Source organism: Dermacentor andersoni, chromosome 1 (genome assembly GCF_023375885.2).
Source record: "Dermacentor andersoni chromosome 1, qqDerAnde1_hic_scaffold, whole genome shotgun sequence".
Lineage (NCBI taxonomy): Eukaryota > Metazoa > Arthropoda > Arachnida > Ixodida > Ixodidae > Dermacentor > Dermacentor andersoni.
In genome coordinates, this window is record NC_092814.1 from 86,831,434 (window position 1) to 86,853,816 (window position 22,383).

Consider the following 22,383-nt stretch of genomic DNA (forward strand, 5'->3'; position numbering starts at 1 on the left):
CTATACTTGTTCCGCTCTAACTTACTTGAGGAAAAACACTAATTTACTTACAAAAAATTTTAAAAATAAACGAGCAGGCGAGAGTAAAACGTTACTTACCTAAGTATATTTACTTAGTCAGCCATTAGTCACTTTACAAACAGGATAGATGCTCATTTGCATGCACAAGCAAAGCCCAGGCTGTCGGATAAAATACGTTATACACAGCCGCAAGTGTATAGATGTGTTAGCAGTGATTAATAGCAGCCGCATTACTCCTCCAACCTCTTTCTTGTTTTCGTGTGTTAAAAAATTACGGGCTCTAACACACCAAAACAACTACGGACTGAGAGACTCGCTCAGAGCCTCTTCCTCTTAAAGTCTAAGCTCAGAGTCTAATGAGCCTAAGCGAGTACACGTGCTTTTGTTCCGCTGTAATCGTACAAGAAAGACTAACCTAAGTGAGCTTCTTCGAGTTTATGCTCCAAACTATCATGAGGACACCGAGATCATCAGCAAAACATTCGCAGGCTTATACATAGAACACCATTAAACTCCGCACTAGACGGCTGTGCACTGTATTACCGTTGTGGAGATTTGTTCAGTTTCAGTGCTCGATTTCATTCAGACACTACACTTGTTTGGGGAAATAATGCGCTTCGCTGCACTTGGTGTCTGGGTACTGCCACTCCTTACGCTGGCCGTTGACCCGTCTGACTGGGAAGTGACCAATGTGCCGGGACTCAGCGAACCGGTGAACTTCAAACACTATTCCGGATTCCTCAACGCTGCCGATGGTCGACAGCTCCACTACTGGTACGGCACATTTATTTTCATGGTGGGACAGCAGACTCTTCTGTTCACTGTTCTTGGCACGCTTTACCGATGCTTTATTAAGGCTGAACGAGTGTCTGAGCAGAGGATGCAGCTGTAAATAGGAACGACCATTCCACAGTCTCTACTGAATCAAACGCATTTTATGTTGAAGGTGGCTGATTCTGCAATGTGAAATAGGTCAAAGAAAAAAATATGCTCTCCAGAAGGTTTTTTTTTAAGCTATACAGAATTTTTAAAACTAGCCTGTGGCAGATGGCATAATTCCAGTCTTTAAGTTGGATTACTCAGAGAGGAGGACAGTACTCGCACTTTTTTTTTTTTCATGAGGGTGCTCTCCGGCATGCTCACGTTGCTCGATGCCAAATATTACGTTAGGTGTTGTGGACGAAGAAGGATATGGGTATCGCATCGCCAGTGACCCAGATTATTAAAGAAAGCAAAGCAAGAGGAAGGAAATATGTAGACCTAGATCAAATTTAACCCAATAAAGGTGCCGCTGTGATCGATAAATAAGTTTTGGCCAAGAAGACGTTACGTTTTATTTATTATTTATTATGCCCTGAGAGACATGTCAAAGTTTCTGGTAGTCGTAGAATCGTTCCTACATACCCTACATCGTTCAAAGCAGGACAATGCGACCTTGCGACCCAATTAACCTTTCTTTTTTAACTTGCTATTGAGTATAGCCACGTTGCAGTGCGGGTAAAGAAGATATGTAAAAATGCCCATTAAAAATTGAAAAAAATTTATTTGTTGCGCCCATGAACAGTCAGTTGCCTTAGTATTGGTACGCAGTTAAAAAGGTAAAAAGAATAATACATAATTAAAGACCAAAACAATTTCGTAACAATCTTAAACGAGAAAGTCTTTATTGGGCGAAATTGGACCCAGCAAGACAAGAACAGCGATAGCGGCGAGCAGTCGTCGGTCGTAGAAATTTGATATACGAATGTGCGCCAGTTTGTACGCGAATCATCGTACTTTCCAACGTAATCGCTGGTGCACGCGTATATTACAGATTTTACGCCACCATTTTAGTCGGATGTGCCATTAGATTAGATAAGACTCTCGCTATAGAATCGGCAACGGGCCCTACAGCGTAAAACTATTCCAATCTGTTTTTATTCCAATCTCCTCACGTCAAGGTTACGTAACCAGTGACGCAATCATCGGGTGGTAACCCACAGCGTTGTTTGAAAAGCTCAATCAAACGCTTCTCGTTAATAGGATGTCACTTTCTTTTGCTTTCAAAGAGAATAGCATTGCCTACCATGAACAGTTTTTCTTATCTGAGAAGAGCCGAGGAGCACGCTCAAGTGGAGAGAGTTTCGATGGGGCCGAGCCATCACAGTGAAAGTAGATAACCGGATGAAGAGGGTGGTGCCGACATCTGCGATTGGTCCGATATCCCTTGCTTAGCTTGCGATGGCTGGCCGAAAATTACGGCTGCGTGCAACGGAAGGTTAAAAATGTAGCTAAAAGGGATCCTCATCAAAGTAGAATTGGAAGAGCAATGTGTATACACGCCGAAAGATCTCGATAACGTTATACTACCAAGCAAAATCATTTATCATACGCAAATAAATCCATGTACCCCGGCAGCCCCGAGTAGTTAGTGCCACAGCAGTCGGCGGGCAGCCATCTTCCATTCCTTTCGGAACGGGCCAGTCTCCGGCTATTCAGAAAAAATTTGCAGTTTTATTCGGCATATTAATGCGTCTCTAACGCGTACACGTCTTTGATGCGGGGAGTTTTCGCGGTTTTGTGACGCCGTGTGACAGACAGGCAAAGTGGGCGCAGCCCGAAAAAGTTTGATGAATAGCAATTGGTCAAACAACTCCTCTTTCACTAATGGCAAAACAGGCGTCGAATCATAAATTATTTTTCTTTCGTTCGGTCTCGTGACACGAGACACGGTCTCGTGTTACTTCGTGTGGCAGACAGGTGCAGTGGGTGGAGGTTGGAAAATTTTTTGACCAATCGTGGAGGGATGATTGCAGAATTCGGATAAAAAAGTTCGGACTAGCTTTACGTTATAGCGCTCAACATTCTCTAAATTTCAGACACATATAGGTGCATTTTCAGCCGCGTGATGAGTTTGTAACAGTGCTTAGATGGTTAAAACCGGTCGCCGAAAAAAGATATTGTACGTGGGTTAGTATTGAGATAATTTGCACTGTGCTGTTCTGTCCTCTGATTTCGCCATAACAGTTCAAATCTGTTACTCGATGGAAAAGTATAGCGACAAAATTTACCTATTAGATTAGTCATGTTCATATATTTGTCTCACACAATGTTTTTTCCGATGCCCCTTCATTAGTCCGCATATGATAAGATCCTATAGTGCTAACGTGAACCTAACTTTGACAACTAAGGTTTCCTGGAACGTGACCTTTCGAACTTGGGTCTGCAACATTCAGCAATCCTTTATAATACTTGTACAAATAGCTATCCTTTATAAGTATTTCCTCGTGCCAGGACCAACATAATTTTGTTGCTGAAGAGGAAAGCCATACGTGCCAGGTTTTCTTGACAGGGAGAGCAGGGTACGTTGACATTGGCAATAAAAATGGTAAAGGCAACAGGAGTCGCATGACTGCGCATTGCTCGCCCAGTGCCACGGGCATCACGCATGCAGTGCCGGGCCCGATGGAGCGCGCCTGCGATCACTAGGGGCAGGCAGAAGCAAAGAAAGAGCTACGTCAGCAAGGGGCTCTTGTGGGGTTCCTCAGCAGCTGGCCACTGCAAAAAAAGTTCTCGGCGTGAGGTGATGGCGCCAGTTGCGCCGACGCTCCCCAGCACCCGCGTACAACAGCAATGTGACGGATTAAATACACAGACACGTTCGACAGGTAGAAAGACGAAACCGTTGCAAGCAGCACCGTAAGTGAACTGCGTGGCGCAGATGTGGTATGTACGTTACGTCACTCTAGGCGAGCGGAAGTGATAAAAAATAAAAGCACGGAGAGAAGTACTCAAAAAAGGTAAAATTTTGCTACTGTGGCGCGGTGTATGTCGTCAGGACATCTGTAGGGTCGTTAGAGGGAAATGCGGCCTGAATTTTGAATGGCTTTTTTTTTTCGAGTGAAAACATGACGCAAGCGAAATTCTTCATATACACTAACAGTGTAGAATGTGCAACGACCTGCGACGCGTGACCTACGTGCGCCGCTAGCCGACCACTTCTTTCAAAGTCTCTTTTCGTGCTTATTTTTCAGTATCTTAGTTTATGTGAATAAAGAAAAAGAAAAAGGTGATTCAAGGAACGAAAGCCTTTCAACCACCCGTCTTCTTCGCTCTCCCCGGAGCCCTCCTGATCTCTCTTTCACCTAGCTCAAGTCTTCGTCCCGACAAGTGTGCAGTAAAACATAAGGGACAAGATTACGTAGGTTCGGGCTAAATTACTGGCCGCTGTAGGAAGTGACAACTGCCGAGTTATTAAGCTTGCTAAGGAACTTGCACGAAATGAGCGAGACGTCGCGCAAGTATAAAACGAAAGTCCGAGAAGGTTATCTACAGCCTATCAAAATCATGCGGCCAGTGTAGATCATATACGTTCGACAAAAATTAAAAACTTCCTCTTGAGTTCTCAAAAAAGACTCAGCACGCAAATAGCGAATGTCAGGACATTACCAAAGCACGGAATCTCTAAAACATCTTTGAAGTCGCATTACTTAGCAAATTTTTAATACATTCATTACTTTTTATTATTTACTATCACAAAACAATTTAGTATTACTTATTATTGCTAGTTTTACTTAGTATTACCTAAGTGTTACTTCGTATGACTTGTACGACAAAGGGTTCAAGGAAGATTGTGACGAGCTGATCAACAGTGGGCCAACAAGTGATTACTGTCAGGATTGGGAGCTCAATCCCGTCGCTCGTGATCCGTTGTCAAGATTGGAGTCCGACATGAATTAGAAGGTAGCTGGCCCATGCCGTCGTCCAACTTATCCACGCTGAGGACGTTGATGAAGGGAAGGACTGCTTCTCATCGAGAACAAGGAATATGGGTTTATTTACAATATTTATATCAGTCTAACATGACTGTTTGAGAAAGTACATCAGTCTAACATGACTGCTCAAGAGAAGTGTCAGTCCAACATGACTGCTCAAGAGAAATGTGTCGAGCATCCGCACCACAGCAGTTTTTAAACAGTCGGTCCTCCCGCGATAGAAGGCGACCCGAACGTTCGTTTACTCATTGTAAACTAGCCGCCTCTCAACAGGACGGCCCACACACACAAAGGCACTCACGTTCGAGCCCACACACACAAAGGCACACACGTTCGAAGGTCCGGAGCCGACGTCAGAGGGGCCCCGTAGCACTCGGAGCCGTTCCGGGTAGCGCGTTGGGGAGTTTGGGAACAATAGTTGGCCCGCCGAACTCATTCTGTCACAAAGTCGATTTAGTCACGCTGTGGCTAGAAGTTGGCGGCGAAGCTCCCGGTATGTTGCCCTTATAGTCGTAAGCGGGTGGCAATCTTGCACTGCAGCTGGCCATTCTTAACAGCGCCGGGAGGTTGCCTTCATAGTCGTAAGTGGGTGGCAATCCAGCACGGCAGCTGGCCATTCTTAATAGCGCCGGGATGTTGCCTTCATAGTCGTAAGTGGGTGGCAATCCTGCACTGCAGCTGGCCATTCTTAACATTACTGCGCTGATGAAGTCCCCATGCAGAAATGTGGGTTCCAGCCTGAGGCATCTATCGTTCAACCGCAGCTGATCAGTTCTTATTGCTTGGTATTGCTTAATTTGTATTACTTAGTGCAGACTGATACGACTTATTACGCCGTTCAGCGGAGCTATCTTCATAACAACGTAAAACACTGCGAAGGTTTCTTGCTATCCTTCTCGTTTACTTGAAAAATGCCACAAGCAATTGAGTGCCGTGAAAAAGGCTCATGAAGGGGAAAGGTGGCATCCTTCCGAACGTAGCACAAAGCTACAAATAACTGCGGGCTACGGTGATCATGGAAAACCTGAACTGTACACGTTCAAAGACTCTGACTTTTGTATTTTGCGTTGCGAAGGTTTATGGAGAGTCAACAGTCACCTGCGGGCGACCCATTGCTGCTGTGGCTGACTGGGGGGCCCGGTTGCAGTGCGCTCTCGGCTGTGGCCACAGAGTCGGGCCCATTCCGCATAGGACCACTTGGCGTAAACGTGACCATGAACCCATACAGCTGGAATAAGGTGAGTAGATTTCGCTTGACCAATGATTGCATTACGTCGTGCCCAGTAACCATTTACCATGTGATCACTTATATATTTTCGAACCAGCGTCACCAATGCGCAGACATTGTCAGCAGCGTTTAGTTGAGCAGTGTTTCTCAAATGTTTGGCCATCACGGAGCTCTTGTCCTGCTGAAATCCAGGGTACCCATAAGGGCAACTTTTATGCACGGTGCAGAGGAGCCAACCGAACAGCTTCTCTGGTTAACCACTCTGCCTTTTTATCTTTTATTTTATCTCTCTCTCTCTATCTCTCTTTTGTCAAAAACGCGCACCGAGAAAGAAACGTCCAATATAGGACCACATCATCTAATACAGGTGGCGTTCTCGACTGCCAAAATCGAATTTAAATGCTTAAATCAATAGTTATGGTCCACGATAAAGGATAAAGAAGAAGCGTGTTCCTAAAGCGCCAAGAAGGGAGGACGCCTAGGTCAGGTTCTATTTGTGACAGTCTGGGTCTGAAGCATGGTTGAAGGTGTTCTGGACTTCACATTTTCGGATTGATCTTCATTAATGTGGAGAAGGCAGCTTCACTCGAACAGATCGCCACAAGCGCCTCGCAGCACACGTCTTTCAACTCCATAAAACAGCATAATTGATCTCACAGGCCACCCTGAGGTTTACGCTGTTGTTTGACATTATCCAGCCGTAAGTGGTCAGGTAGTAGATGCCAAAGCAGGGCATTTTACGATGTATCTGCACTTTGTTCTTGTTGTCGTAGTTGTCGTCATCCTCCTCCTCCTCGTAGGCATTAGTTCGATTACATATATATTTAAAAAACGTGACGACTATTTGAGTGTATCACGGAGTGCAATATATCCCGGTGAAAAACTGCTTATGTAGCTTTACAAGGCCTACGATGCGGCTACGCGGCATGACTGTACTGTGCATGTGAGAAAGCAGCGGTGCAACAAGGCTGTGCATGCTGTCGAAGCAGTGAAGAAAAAATAACGAACTATTAAATGGTCACACTACGCATCAAATTGCTTTATATTCCTTAGTTCTGAATGGATGGCGGGTTCTAAAGGAAATTTTGAGAGAACTTGGTCCAATGCTTTCATTAATATTTTAAAGGGGCTCTGCAAAACCCTCCCACCGCCTCCCCCAACCTTCGTGAGTTTCTCCCGCAAACTCTCTACTTTCCCAGTTGCCACCGCTCTCGTTCAGGCGCAGTGCAGCTCATGCGGTGCTCGCATTACTTGGCAAGGCATGAGATGCCGTGCTTCCCCTTTACTTATTCTTTTTCTCGTCGTTCAGTCTGCAGTGAGCGCGTTCCACTCAAGCGTCCGGACAAACCCGCCAATGGCGGGTTTCATATTTAATGACGGGGTAGCACCCATCGTGATGCTATAGAAAGGACACAGTACCATGAACTAAAATTCACGAAATGCCGAATAGGTGCGTGGCAGAGCTCCTTTAAAATCATCTTGCACCGTGGAGTATGCGGAGTACGTGGCATTCAGTGTGCGCGTGTTATGGGGGCTTGAGCTGAGGGGCCGGAAACGCAGTGTTTCGCAGGAAAGGGAGCGCAGATGCGCTCGAGAAAGTTTTGACATTCATGCAAAGCCTTGCTCAAACTGAAAGCACGATTCCGCGCGAGTACTAGACCGTTAAGCAAGCTCGATTCCCGTATCACGCACAAGCGCACACGAAACGAACAACGCGCACTTGGTTAGTTCATTTGCAAGCTGAGCGCTCCACACTAGAAGTGACGACACTCGGTATTACCATGTTTTGTTCCAGGTCGCAAATATCATATTCTTGGAATCACCGGCCGGCGTGGGTTTCTCCTACGATCCCACCGGAGACTACGCTAGTGACGATACCAAGGCAACCGAAGATAACTACGTGGCGCTGCTGGATTTTTTCGAAAAATACCCTCAGTTTAAGAAGAATGATTTCTACGCGATAGGCGACAGCTATGGAGGCATTTTCGTCTCTCTTCTCATGCAGCGAATTCTGAGAAACCCACAAGGAGTGAATCTCAAGGTAAGCAAGTAATTTCCGTAGTCGGTATCTAAATGCTCAAACCATAAACGGCATACATGCTTAAAGAGTAACTTTTTCGTTGTGTTGCGCAGATCAGTAACGTATATGGAACAGCTTCTAAGTGTCATTGTAATGGGCAAGCTGGAAGAGGTCCGAAGAAAAAATTTCATATCGAAAAAGTAAAAAAAAACGGCAAATTTTATTGCACTATTTTAATAATGATGGATAATTAGCATAAGCATAATTGGTTGTTAAGAATGGATGTTTGTAACGTAAACTTGTAGCGTAACACTTAAAGAGTACAATTCAATATTTCTCATGGGCAACCAAAGAAAGCTAGGGGCATGAATTAAACTTGCCAAATACAGAGTCAAGGAAATTAAAATTGATTTGTAAAATTCTAATTATTCGAATAATTAACGTAGTCATAATGACTGAATAAAGTGGGTTTTACTATACCGCGCAACACGCGCTTAACAAAAAACATGGTTTTTTTTTTGTACACCAAGCAAACTATGAGTGATGGCGTCTGTACATGAACTTCAGAAGTCACAGCAGATAATAATGTAGCCATCGAACACGATGTTGTGTGCAGTACAAACAAGTTCTTGAGAAAATGAAGGTGTCGACTCTGAAAACCTGCTGCTGTAGCAGTAAATTAGTTAATGGCATGGGAAATCGCTGAAGTGTGCCGTTTTGTTTTTAATGCATTGTATGACAGAAGAGCGACTGGGGCTAACCATGGAAAATGTTCTAGAATTACCAAACTCGCTTCAATCTTTAAAGCTGCACTCGGTGTCATCCATGTTCTTCGCGCTTGGCGTCAGCAATAAGAAACGCTCCTGGCTGCCTCTCCTCCACACTGCCTGCCAGCGGTTTTCAAGATGGTGTTTTTAGAAACTAACGTTACTCGGTGGCTGTTTTGACGGACGCACTAAGTGACGAGGTGGCGGTGTAACATCAGCACTCAGTAAAAAAGCCGTTTTTGTTTTTCTTCGCTTCACTCGTTATCGCCGCCGTGAGCCGGTGCGCACTGCTTTATCACAGAGCGTCTCGCGGTCGCAAAAGTCAACCACGGAGTAGTTGGTTCTTCGAAATATTTCTTTAGAAGGCGCAGTCATCGGGCACGCGAGGCGCGCATTTTTTGTTCCCGTTTTGCCGGCACGACATTAAACCGCGACAAATGCAACGGGAAAAAAGCGTAGCAAGCTGGAAACTGTTGAATATGGTGTTTTCGAGTGGGACGCACAATTTGATATTCGAGCGTATGTATACCTACACGGATATTTATTATTTATGTGATTAGTTTTTATTAATCACTCACAAAATGATCACAGAAAACAACTATCCAGTTTGCACATGGCGTCGGCAAAAAAACCCTGTTTGTCCCGTCTTCGCCTCTCGTAACCCCTTGTTTTAAATAGCTTAGCCCGCGTTAGCTGGGATAAGCTGTATAGTGTAAGTCGCGCCATTTTCCCAGAATATTTGCTTATTTAACTTTGTTATGCGACTCTCTCGGGAAGCTGAGATGGTGATAGAATCGCCAGCAATAACTTTGGGTGAATGGACACGAAGCTCCATGTACACGTATTTAGGGCATCTTTCAGATGTGCAGCAGTACATAGCAGCATTGTAAGCTTTCACGCCTTAGTGGCTGCGGTTCTCTATAATTAAGTGAGGCACCAGATTTTTGACAAGGGCGACGTCTAACTGCGTTTCCTCTCGTAGTACACAAACAGAGCGCGCATTTTCATTTGCCGTATGCGTGACAGCAGTCAAATTTCGCTTGCTTTATAGATTTTCCAAAGCGTTCCTCAGACGTCACGCTGCTTTTGCTGCATGCTCAACAGCTTCAGAAATGAGAACTATGCTTATATGTAAGCATGCTAAAATCTATATATGGTATATTGTCGCGGTGATAGCCGTTTGGTGGCTGATTCTTTCCTGTTATAACTGCAACTGGAGCGATGTTGAAAATCTATGGCGCTCACAGGATAGTGCCTAAAGAGCGCGTCAGTAATCCACTTAAATAAAACATCTAAACTGTAGATCTGTCGCGTTAACAAGTTCTGAAGATTTAACGAATTTGTGCCCTAATTAATTTGCCATTTTCAGAGCGTAAGTATATTGTATTACTGAGCTAGAGCTTGAAATAGAAGGAAGAAGGTGGAAGGGAGAGGAGGAAATTATACACTTTAGGAACGTCTTCAAGATGCGTTCCACCGTCACTTGTGCAAGTAGCATTTGATTAACTAAAAGGAAGAATATAGTGCCGTGCATGATTTCTTGTATTCACAAATTCGCAATCTGCAAAATTAGATGCGACGCAATAAATTATTCCTCATCTTGCGCACTAATAATATGTGCTGCCTTGTGATTTTCTGTCTTCTTTCTTTCTTTTTTCTTGCCAAGGGTTATGCCATTGGAAACGGAGCTGTGGATTTCAAACTGCACTTCAAGGCCACCGTATTTTATGCTAATTACCACAGCCTTTTGGGACTCGAGTAAGTTTTGATACTAATCTGCTTTCTTCACGAACAATGGTACACACATGGCACTGTTGGAGATTCGAACGCTTATAGATTCGGGCTTATAGATTCGGACACGCGGGAAAGACAAGTAGATTTCTTGTGCCGTAGACATCCTCGAATCTAGTTACCCAGGACTATTCAACAGATTTTCCAGATCAATTGTTCCTTGCGCTGCGGGCTATGCGCGATCCGATTGAAGCTGCCGTGTAGTTACCCAACGTCAACGAGGCCGACATACTCTGTAGCGCCAGCGACAGCGACGCGATCACAATAGGAAAGATGACCAGGTCAAACGAGGCCACGAGCTGGGACCGAAGAAATAAGTAAATAAAAAAAGAAAACATTAGTTGAGATTGAGTTCCGGTGCTGGAAGAACGTCTCGTTCTCTCTCTCTCTCTCTCTCTCTCTCTCTCTCTCTCTCTCTCTCTCTCTCTCATGCGCTCTACAATTCATATGGTGACTTACTCAGCACAGTTAAGCCCATTGAACAAGAGAGCAATACACTGCGCACCTGTTGACAAATTCATACACCTAGAGAGTCGTCAGTGGATGCAAGAGTTCACTGGATGCAAGAGTTCACTGGATGCAAGAGTTCACTGGATGCAAGAGTTTACTGGATACAAGAGTTCACTGGATACAAGCACGGAGTCAGGGCCCCTACAGTGACCTGACGGATCGAAATGCTAGCTTTTTCTCCTACCTGGAGTTCCCTGTTCCCATTCCTTCTGACTTCCGCTCCGTCTTCATTGCCCGAAAATATATCCTTTGACGAGACACGCATGTTTTATTCTCCCGCTCATGTCTGCTGATTTTCCTCACTCCTTTCACAGAAGAATGAAGTTTCTCTGGGCTAAAGCGGCCTTTACACATACCGTCACTTGAACCTGGGATATACTGCAGTAGCAGGGAAACTTTGGCTAGTTAGTAAATGCAAATACTTGACAAAAGAGTACTAAAAAAGTCCAGGACGAAAGGTAGGTACACAGATGAACTATCGGGCGCCCGTTTATATTTATCTGACCCTGTTTATTTGTCGGGTTTTTTTTTTATTTGTCAAGCATGAACTGGGGTATAGTTCGAAGACTATGTCTAGTCTCCAAAGTGTTCTCTTCCGGAGCCTGTAGTGGATGCGCATCTATTTTGGGGTCCGCGAAAGGCATTCTAAGCTTTTAGGTTCCGAATTGACCGATTTGATGACTATGGTCGAACGATGGCTTATGGGCAACACATTTCAAAAGTCACGCCTACTGTATCTGCGCAAAGCGTGCCTCTGTGATTTTAATTTATTTTATTTTCACATTTCTCCGCGAGGCAACTTATATTTTTAAAAATAACTAGAAACACACGGACAAAGCATCGAAAAATTATTGTCGAAGTAAGCGAAGTTTCTCGTTGTTCGACTGTCATGAATATCGTAGCTGTCGATATTCTCTTCTTTTGGCTAACGCAGCTTTACGTGCTATGTCTCTCCACTGATCGACAGGCTGCTCCATTTGGAGCTACCTGTATACTGTTAGCAGCTCGCCAACTCACAGGACCGGTATAACACACGCCACTGAGGCACGACAGAGTACATCTGTGCAGTCGTCGCGGTTATAGGATGACGTCATCACTTAAGCAATTAATCAGTCGCCACCGCATCTTCTCATCCTCGGCCCTCTCACAGCCTCTCCCGTACCACATCCCCTCGTTCTCTTCAGAGTCAAATTATTGCGTCATCAGAACACGTCACGCTCCGCAAAGAAAGCTTCCCTTTAAAAGAAACGCTGACCGATGAACTCAACTAATTGCACGTAATAGCGTCACTTAGATATTTGTTTAACCAGACTGCGTAGAAGTTACGCACGTAGGAGCTACGTTCTAATTATACATTCTAAGACAGGTTGCATATTCAGAAGGAACAAGACATTCTGCATTACCGCCATTTTGCAAGATGAGGACACGTAGGCAGATAAGCATATTTCTTTAACAAAAAGAAAAATGCTACCATGCCTTTTTTTTTTTGTTACAACCTGAGGGAACATATTGCGATGGCCTCAACACCGGCACACCAGAGGAAAATGTGCTGACTGCCTACCTCTCGCGTTACACAGAGGCGCTCTCAAGTCGCCGTTTATTGCTCGCCACTCTCACTGTCACTACGTGAAGTGTGTGTTGAGGCTGAGAAGGATGGTATCATTCTATGACACCGTAAATAGCCATCGCATATACGGGGACCACGAGGCTTGGAATCGGAAAACAATCAGTTCATTATTATTGTTCAATCAGTCACTTTATTATTCATAACAAAATAGAACACAGTGCATCACGTTTATACAAAACGCAAGTCCCCTACCCCTTATACCACAACGCGTCTTACGCTTGTGGCAGTGCGGTGATGGGGGTGGTGTTCTCCAGCCCAGGCATTCTTCATTCGTCGCGAGGTAACGGCGAAAGAGGCATGCTTTTCTCCATGCTCACACCTTGTCAGCCTTCTTTTTAGCTGCTGCACCTTACGCATCCCACTGGCTACGCGGAATGTTTCGTGCAGCTGTCATAACCCGACTTCTGAAGAAACCTCTTTACGTATATCGCAGTGCGGCTTACTGAGCAACTATAGAATAAAAGCCCCGCAGGACAAGGAACTGCAGTGTTGAGATTTTCTATTAATTTGAAACCCAAGCAGCCTGAACCTTTTATGTCAAAAAAGAGTGATAACGTGCTTTTCATTATAAGAGTAAATGAACGTTGTAAAACGTTAGTACTACTCAGCTTTATAGTGAGTAGGCTGTGTTAGCCAAAAGGACGACATCTTCAAGAAGTAAACCGTAAACATAGCAATCCGCTAGAAATGTTCAATTTCTACGACAGTCTACGTCTGACTTTTGTTTCAAATTGTCGTGGTCTGCACGTTAGAAAGTATTCGCTGCTAGAAGCTCACGTCGTACATCACTGCATCACTGTTTACTAATTATGACATTTCTCTGATCCAGGCCTTTGTAACTACAGCACTGAGAAAATAATCGATGTGCTCCTATTACACAAAGGGAAACTTTTTTTTTTTTTTTGCAGCCTCTGGGACGACATTACTTCGAACTGCTGTAACAACAGCATCACCGAAGAAACGTGCGACATCTCAATGGATCCCACGAAGCCTGCCTGCACTGTTCCGGTATTTAGCCACTCCTTTCTTCTTGCAGGTCGCTGTAGAAAAGTCAAAATTCAACGTCAGCAGAAGTACATTATTTCCAAAAGCTTGTAGTGTTTTATGGTACACTTCGTCAAAATTAGGAGGTGGTAACGCTTACCGCCGAATTTTCACTAATTTGGTTGCATTTATTTACGACGTCACTGCCCAGCTCACTTTTCTCCGCCAGTGGTATGCTAGTTGCATTGAACAGAGAATAAATTGGTGGTTTACACAGTAGTTAACCCCACTGTACTTCCCAAGCGATTTCGCATACGCGGGCTATCTAAAGAAGTCTTGTTAATATATTTGCAGAAGTCTCATGCAAGAATGCTGCCCAACGTAGCCTCGTGTACCAACGCATACTTTGTGGGTAAAATGGCAGGAGTATTTGCGATGGGTGGTAAGAGTAGTCGCGTCAGAGTAGTTGAGGCATTGTCACGAGCAGTAAACATGTAGGTGTCTTCCGCTAGCTTCAAATAAATTGAGAAATACTTAATTGCTTCTGGCAACTTATTATTAGCTTGCGTTTCGCATAGTGACTGTGTAGCCAGATGTCGTGAAAGGACTGCTTTTGTGCTTGTTTTGTCTGCGGCCTGACATTTTAAGTCTGTCGCCTGTTTCCTTCGTGCCATTTACTTATTGATTAGAACAATGAACCAACTAACCCAAAACAAGATATTCCTAACTGAGCCTATACTTATGCCGTCTGCAGGTTTTGAAAGCCTTCAACATTGTTTTCAAAAGTGGCTTGAATTTTCAAAACATCTACGATCCATGCGACCTCTCAGAAGTAGACTCGAAATTTTGGACACGCCTCCCAGAGGTCACGCGTCAGTATACGACGAACCATATACTGGGCAAGACGATCGCTCAACAAACCACGGTAAAGTATGCCTGATTCTCGACACTAGAAGTTTTAAATATGTAGAGGGCAGACCGGAATAAAACTAGGGCATTTTACAATAGAGGCCGACAGCGTCTATCGAGTGTAAATGAAGGCGCAAACAGCGCAAACTTGCGGAAACTGGCGAAGTTAGTTTGCTGCATTAGTAGCTCAAAATTATGTGACAATATGGGAGAGATACTGGTTTGCCGCTGAAAGAGAAGCGTCATGATGGCATGCTAGCAATTCAAACTGCTGTCACTGGTGTGCTGAAGAGAATAGCGGATGAAGCTTTCTCTACATGCTTCCGTGACATCCAGAAACGGTGGCAGGTGTGTACGTAGCCGAAGGGACTACTTCAAGAAGACCTAGAAACATTAGCTTGTATACGTGGTTGAATAAATAATTTTTATGAGCTCGGTTCTGGAACATTTTTGACAAAGCCTGCATTAGTTTGCGTGCCGAGAAGTCGGAGCGAATATGCACAGGTATCTCATGGTTGGGAATTTCACATGCCAGTTCTTCAGTCTAAAACCATTAATAGATGGGGCCCACGCCAGTTTCACGAATGGTACGATTAAAAAGCTGTCATGTCTAAGCGGTGGTTCACCCACATGCTTCGGTATTAGTCCACCTATAGCACTACTGCAACACGGATTCACAATTTAGTAACAGACACAAGAGGTACTTCGCTCTTTGCTCCTGTGCATGCTTACACAGAACTAAGTTTTTCCGCTTTTTATTACATTTAACTTCCGTCTTGGACCTGCGAAAAAACAATGTAGCTGTCTCGCCCTCGTCGCATAGGAGCTATCCTGACTTTGGTCACCTCTTTATCTGGATATATATCTCAACTGGACAGCAAATATTTTGTCAGCCGCGGGATGGCTATACTGTGTTGTGCTACCGTTTATTAGTTTTCGCACCGGCGTGACAGTTGCACTGGTCTCCAACGTGCTTTGAAATTGGTGTTCTGCGCACGGTACATTGACTTAATTAGGAAGACAAAGACTACACGGAAGCGTGCGATCAAACTGACGCCTCCGGATGCATACTAATACTTTTCATTTCTGATTGCGCTTTTTCAGAACCTTGAAGTCAACGATGAAAACTGCGCCAGCAATGAGGACATGCAACTCTATTATAACCGACGGGATGTAATCGAAGCTCTACACGTCAATCAATCGCCGTTGGAATGGGTTCCATGCGCGTACGTCCAATTTTCGGAACAATTCTGCGTAATGCCTTAGTATGGAAGGATGCAGACATGCAAACCGCGTCACACAATGGGTTTTGAGAACGTTAAGCCACTGCGTTACAAAGATTGCCCTTTGCGATCTTTCGTGAATGCTCACGACTCGTAGTGGTCCCTGTTACTCGGATGTTGAGACGTGCGGTGTCATCGTTGGTAGCAGAGCGAAGCTTGAGGCGCTCCGCATTGTACGTACTGCACTCCGCGCGGGATGTCTGCGATACATGACGCGTTCAGTGGCGCCACCACGCTGCACCTGGAGGACCAACATCTAGCCCCTCGGTGTTACTCTGATACCCATCACTCATTGCCCAGCAAGGACATTGACTCTGGTGACCTTTATGCATTGAGGTAGCATACGAATGATTTTCGGCCAATTTCCTGCTCCTCAGTTCGCGTATACTGTGAGATGCTTCAAGTTAAACAGATGTCATGCGTCCGCCGTCATATATCGTGAGTGGTGTTGGCTTCCAGGGCAAAGTTTAGGGCATGTACGCAAATACCAAGGAAAATGAACGTAGGGACAACCGCCGCTGTAGCTATATTGGTAGAGCATCAGAAGGTTCTGGTTTCGGCTCTGACTTGTGGAAATTTAATAAAAATAAGAAACTTATCTTAAATTTGACGCTCACTCATAATTCTACATTTCCTATATACTTTCCTTGGCTTCATTGTCTGTCGGTTTTATATGGTTGTATGACCTCAGTTCGACCGATTAGCGTACTTTGTGAAACCTCAACTGTGTAAACGCCTTCCAGATCTCCTTCATTTTCGCGAAATAGCTACATAAGTTACGTAAGTACATAAGTAAATGAGTTACATGTACCTAATTTACGTAAGTACATAAGTTAGCGTTGCTTGTAATGTTTCCATTTGTGAAAGTATGTTCGAATGCTATAGGCAGCACTTCTTACGCTGCTTAACTGCAGTCCTGTTTCGTGCTGCTCGTATTTGAGTTCAGATTTCGAAATGGGACCATGCCTTAAGAAGGCAATGCAATAATGACGTATTCAATTGTGTAGAGTCTTGAGTTATTCTGGTTGTTTTAAAGGCTGGAAATGGCGTTCTGGGCATTCGCGCTCATATCACATAGACGCCGATCTCTAATGTCGCTGTCACATGGCAGTTGAAGCTCTCTTGAATTAAGGTAATCGTTACCTGAAAGCCAATGCATGTGGTCTCACAGAAGCTTAATTTGGACTCATCAAGTCTAAAAAATATGCTGGCGAAGCGAGTTCAGCGATCTCTTAGTAAAGTCAAAGAGCATATTGCCACAGAAAAGATTGAGCCTTGAGTAATTGGCTAAAATTTGACGAAGAAGGCCTTTTTTTTTTTCTCAATGGAATGATGGTTCTCCTGTGCACAACTTCCTCTGAAGAATACCTTTACGCTATCCGCCCCGCGTTACAGGAAGGAATTCAATTACACCAATCAGCACTGGACCATGCGGGAAGTGATTCAAGAACTGATCAACTCTGGCAACATGAAGACCCTCATCTACAACGGCGACATCGATTTGGTCTGTACATCTCTTGGCGGCGAGTGGTTTGTTCGCAGCTTGGGCGTCCAGGTGAGTTCGCACGAAAGAGGAAAAAAAGACGTCTATGATTATCGTTTCGTTCACCACCTGTACAACTTTCCCAAATGTCGATTCTTCTGCGTACATATTGGCTGCATCACCTTAGCAAAAATGGCCACACAATCTGCACACGGGCACAACACAATATCTTTCACACACGGTACAAACGTATACTTATAAAGATAGTCGATAGAGCGACGTTTGGATGCGTGATATACCCCATTGTAAATTCATTTTGCCTTCCTTGTGAATCCATCGCTAAGTGAACGACGTGGCCTGTTGGGCACGCTGACTGACTGCGTTATTGACAAATGAAAACACAAAGCGATAGTGTTATGTGTTTGCTTAAATGTCCTGACTGCTTCGCGCAGGGCCATTCTTACTTTGCTGCTCCGCTGCGGTATACGGGATCCACTCAATCGGCACCTAACTCGCAAGTAAAACACACTGTAGACACTCTTTCGTTCCTAACTCAACGTCTGCGATCGTCAGTTATGAGCTCCCAAATCCTCGGTACGTATAGCCTCCCATACGTTATTCAAAAGAATGTCTTACACCCACCCCCACCTCTTGGTAATGCCGTAAGAACTTGGTAGAACTCCGGTTGCATCTGAATGACCCGTGAGAACTTTTGGCACGACGCTAAGAAGGTCCTCCGCAAGCTGAAGAGGCATGCAGCTTGTGCGCAGCAGCAGAGCTTGCGCCTTTGCTTCCCGAACATGTGAGTCGCGTAAACTGCTCGTGTAGTCCAATACGAAGGCCATTGAAACGAAGGAAAGGGGCACCGCAGTTCGCGTGCACCAACGTTGAAGGAACCCACGTCCCGATCAACACTTTGCCATGATTCACGAGATTCCGGGGCTCGTTTGCTAGCTCGCAACACAAGTATATCTGTTTGACGCCGTCGCGTAGTATAGCTATAATGCTGGGCTAGCGACCAGAAGATCTTTGGTACACTCCCAGGCGCAATTGTCCGCATATATTTTTGCTTTCACTCGTCTGACTAAAAGCCTGATAAACGAACGAACACGATCGGCCAGTTTCCTAGCTCGTAACTGCTGTTCACAGTAAATGTGGCGCTTACAACATATGACCACGGGATATCACTATCGACTGAGGTGTGTCGACAGCTCACAACCCTACTCAACACTGAATGAAAAGAAACTTGCCACGAGTCATGTCCGGGCATTTCACTTAACTGCCAATCATGGTGAAAATTACTGCAGCCAACTGATCTATGCGAATGCGCGAAAGATTTTAGAAGTTCTTCGCATTCAACGTGATGCGCGTGCTCTTAGTGCATTTATTTAAGTATAATGTTACCCTGAAGATACTGCAAATAAATAAATAAATCTTGTATCTTTATTTTAGTTAGTTAATGACAGTAACGTCAGGGCCCAAAGGGTATTTTAAAAAGGATGGGTACAATAGAGCGCCAGAAAGTAGAAATAGAAGCACGAATAAACAAATTAACAATACTAGAGCGCAGAATTCTAAATTTCGGCGACGCTTGTTCTAAAAGATAACTCATCATCAATGCTGACTATAGCGGGGAAAAGATGGTTCTATTGTGAGCCAGTCTTACCTAAACAGAAATAAAGACACATATGCATGCGCTAAACTGAAACGCAGACTTTGCATAGGCGATATGGTAGGTGGACATACATGTAAGGTGGTTCTGAAGGAAGCTCTCGTTGAAGGGACTGATTTTCTTTAAAGATTTTGCGGAGCGTACAAAGCTTAAGAAAGGTGTCTTCTGAGCAGCGGATGAAAACTGTGTTACTTTTACCACAGCCTACTTCAGACTACAAGATGTGGCATGCTGGTCGAGTAATCGCTGGGTTCGTCCAGACCTTCAACAAGAATGTCACTTTCGTCACTGTGAAGGTAACTCTTTGCTTTAACTCGATAATGTACAGTTAACAAATCACTAAATCCTCAGCATAGAAATTTAGTATTTACAACAACTTAACGTTGTGCAGAAGCCGGCGACAAATTTGTAACCAACATTCGCACAATATCGCGCAAAAAAAAAGCCTTTCAATCAATTAAATTGTGGTATTACGCGTTCGTTAAAAACACACGCGAAAAACTTTCGGAAATTGCACAATGCATGCGTTTTTCATGTTGGCGACATTTAACCACACGGACATGCCTTTTCAAAAGCAAGAATTTGGCTGTTGATTACTCAATTGAAAAAGAAATACAGAAAAGAAGTACCCTGTTACTACGTAAGTTCAACTGCCTTTATTTGATAGCATAAGCACCGTGATGTAAAAGCTACTTTTATTCATTTTACTAGTTAAGGTTAACGTATTCTAGCGTCGTTACATATCAACCATTTGCGAAGCCGTAAAATTGAATATTGTTGACGCCCCCTGCCCATGATTTGTACGCAGTATATTGCAGTGCGCATATTTGGTGGCGATTCAGGTGTGTCAATAACACCGAGGACGTTTCACTTCTAAAATTTGTTCAAGCTTCATGCAGATAACCTACTGGACCTTTATACTCACCTATGACTTCTTACGTTGCTTAGAGAGTGAGTCTGAACTAGCAACGAATAATTCGCAATGTTCCTAAAGACTCTGCAAAAAAAAAAATGAGTTCTTCTAAAATAGATAGATAGTAAATAGGCCTATTTGGGGACGACAACCCCCGCCTGACACATTTCTGATTGCATTGTGTGCGTGTTGTAGTGTCTGCGTCAGACAGACTCGCCGCTGCGTAAATATCAGGCTACGCGAACATGCCAATTTCTTCAAGGTGTCGTCGCATCTTGCCAGTGATTATCGTCATTGCGGCTGCGCGCCTTCTTTTGAGGATACTTCAGTCATCATGAAACACCACGATCAGCGCCCTCGTCAAATTACTGAGGCATAGTCAAAACAGGAACATGCGTATAGGTCAGCCGACAGTTTCCCTATCACACGAAGGGGTCGCATTCATTGATTGCTTGTGAATACGTGATTATTTTTCACTCGTCACTTACATGACTTTCATAATCACAGTCTATATAAACTTTTTCTTCCAAATATAAACTTTCATTTGTTAGACTAGCGCTTGCCCTTTATTCTTTCTCGTGTTTCGTTTTTTTTTTTTTTTTATTTTTTTTTTTTATGAGCGCTGCTCAAGAATGGGTAGGTTCCAACTCGCGCGCTTTGCAATCCTTCTGAAGAATAAAGGTTTGTTAAATGACGACTCCAGTCCGAGTCGTCATTGTTTGTGGAGGTGGCACTCCCGGCTGGAAAGGGAAGCAGGTTGCCGATGTCCCCAATTCCCGGTCATGAGAAAGGGCACTTCGTTCCGCTGTGCGGGAGTGAAACACATAACCTTTTGATTTGGAGTCAATTGATCTGCGGAATGAACTGAAACCACGCACAACGTTTATTTAGAGCACACAGTTGAGTGTTTTACGTACACAGCTAATTGATTTCAGCACGTTCCTTCTAGTACACAAGAAACGCTCAACACTTTTCAGCATGCATATCAGTTCAGACATTTGAGCGGTAAAACACGCCATGTGTGTTCATCTTACATATACTTTTAAACCCTGCTATTCTTTGTAATCTTTCTTGTGATGTCGAACATAAGCTGATAATGGAGGCTAATCAATGCCGTACGATGGTGTTGCGATGACAGATTAGTTTAAAAATAAGAAACCATAAAGCTGTTCCAACCACAGGTGCGAAGTTCATATACATCTATGTACTAAGCACTTTTCCACGCTGGATCAAGCGCTGTACCAGATGCCCATGGAGAGATTATAGAGCCCGAGTTTCCCTTTGAGTTCTTATTAGTGGTGTGAACGGGATACGTACGCTCGCCATACTTCTGTCCCCGCTCTCAAGTAGACTGCAAGTCTTCGCTGCATCCACGTCGCGTACCACGAAGCCACCGGAACTTGTGTTTGAACTTAAGCAGCACTTCTAAACACATACTTCGGTTGAAAATAAATTACATGCACAATGTGTCTACTTGCATAGAATTTAATTGAAACGATTCAGTAACGCTTTGCTTGACAGATTCTGACAAGTGCGTTAAATCTGGCGTATTTTTTTTAATGTGACTGATAGACTCCTTGTTTCTCATTCTAGGGCGCTGGTCACTTGGTTCCAAAAGACAAGACTAAAGAATCTCTGCACATGATTTCCGCCTTTCTTTCAGATGACCCACTTGAGTGAGAAATAAATACTTATGGGAAGCCGGAACGATAGGATAGTGACTTAGAACGAAAAGATCGCTGGGCAGCCGGGAGGCATCGGTTCCAGGTTATTCAAGAAAGGTCTTCGCATCATTTTTCTTGTTTTATTAATTAAGGTTAAGGCGATGTTGGTGCCTGAAGGTGACACCAGCTACTTCTCCTCAGACAAGGTGCTTCTGCTCAAAATAATAATCATAATAGAAGCAACGATGAGAAAAAATACACTGACATCATTTCGATGGTTCAACTGCAAAACAAATGTCCCTGGGCAGATGCAAATAAGGCCTCCTTTGAATGCCAAGCACTGCGATCGCGAATACGGACACAAGAGTCACGGAAACATGAAAGCATAATGAAATAGAATATATGCGACTCCAGGAGAACAATTAGTTTACCTTCTTCTGGTCCTTGACTGATTTCCCCGCTGTAAAGTTAGCATCGTTCATGACCAACTAGCGCTGTCCTATACCTTGCTTCGGGTTCTTCAGTCTGCTTACCGCCATCGGTGGGGGGAATTTTGCAGCCGACGTTCGCGCTTCTGCCCTATCACCTTTTTTTTTCTCTCTATCTCTGTGTGTGTGTGTGTGTGTGTGTGTGTGTGTGTGTGCGTGTGGGTGTGCGTGTGCGTGTGTGTGCGCACGCGCGCGACAAAGGGCCGGGTTCTTATTATTACTATCAAACTCAAACTGGTTCGCCACTTAGCTCGTCTGACATCGCTAAC

General features: G+C 44.2%; 1 protein-coding gene and 1 long non-coding RNA gene across 2 annotated transcripts in view; one reads left to right on the forward strand and one right to left on the reverse strand.

The window, feature by feature from the left end:
* LOC140215891 (uncharacterized) overlaps positions 1-22,383 on the reverse strand; it is a 266,281-nt gene that overhangs the window by 208,783 nt on the left and 35,115 nt on the right. The gene's annotated exons all lie outside the window — the stretch shown is intronic.
* On the forward strand, positions 403-21,721 carry LOC126546030 (lysosomal protective protein-like). The gene is made up of 10 exons (XM_050194091.2): positions 403-795; positions 5,851-6,013; positions 7,799-8,044; positions 10,457-10,548; positions 13,627-13,726; positions 14,457-14,627; positions 15,716-15,837; positions 17,290-17,449; positions 19,253-19,345; positions 21,556-21,721. Exons 1-10 carry the CDS (start codon positions 632-634, stop codon positions 21,640-21,642), a joined length of 1,398 nt encoding a protein of 465 aa, XP_050050048.1. The 5' UTR covers positions 403-631; the 3' UTR covers positions 21,643-21,721.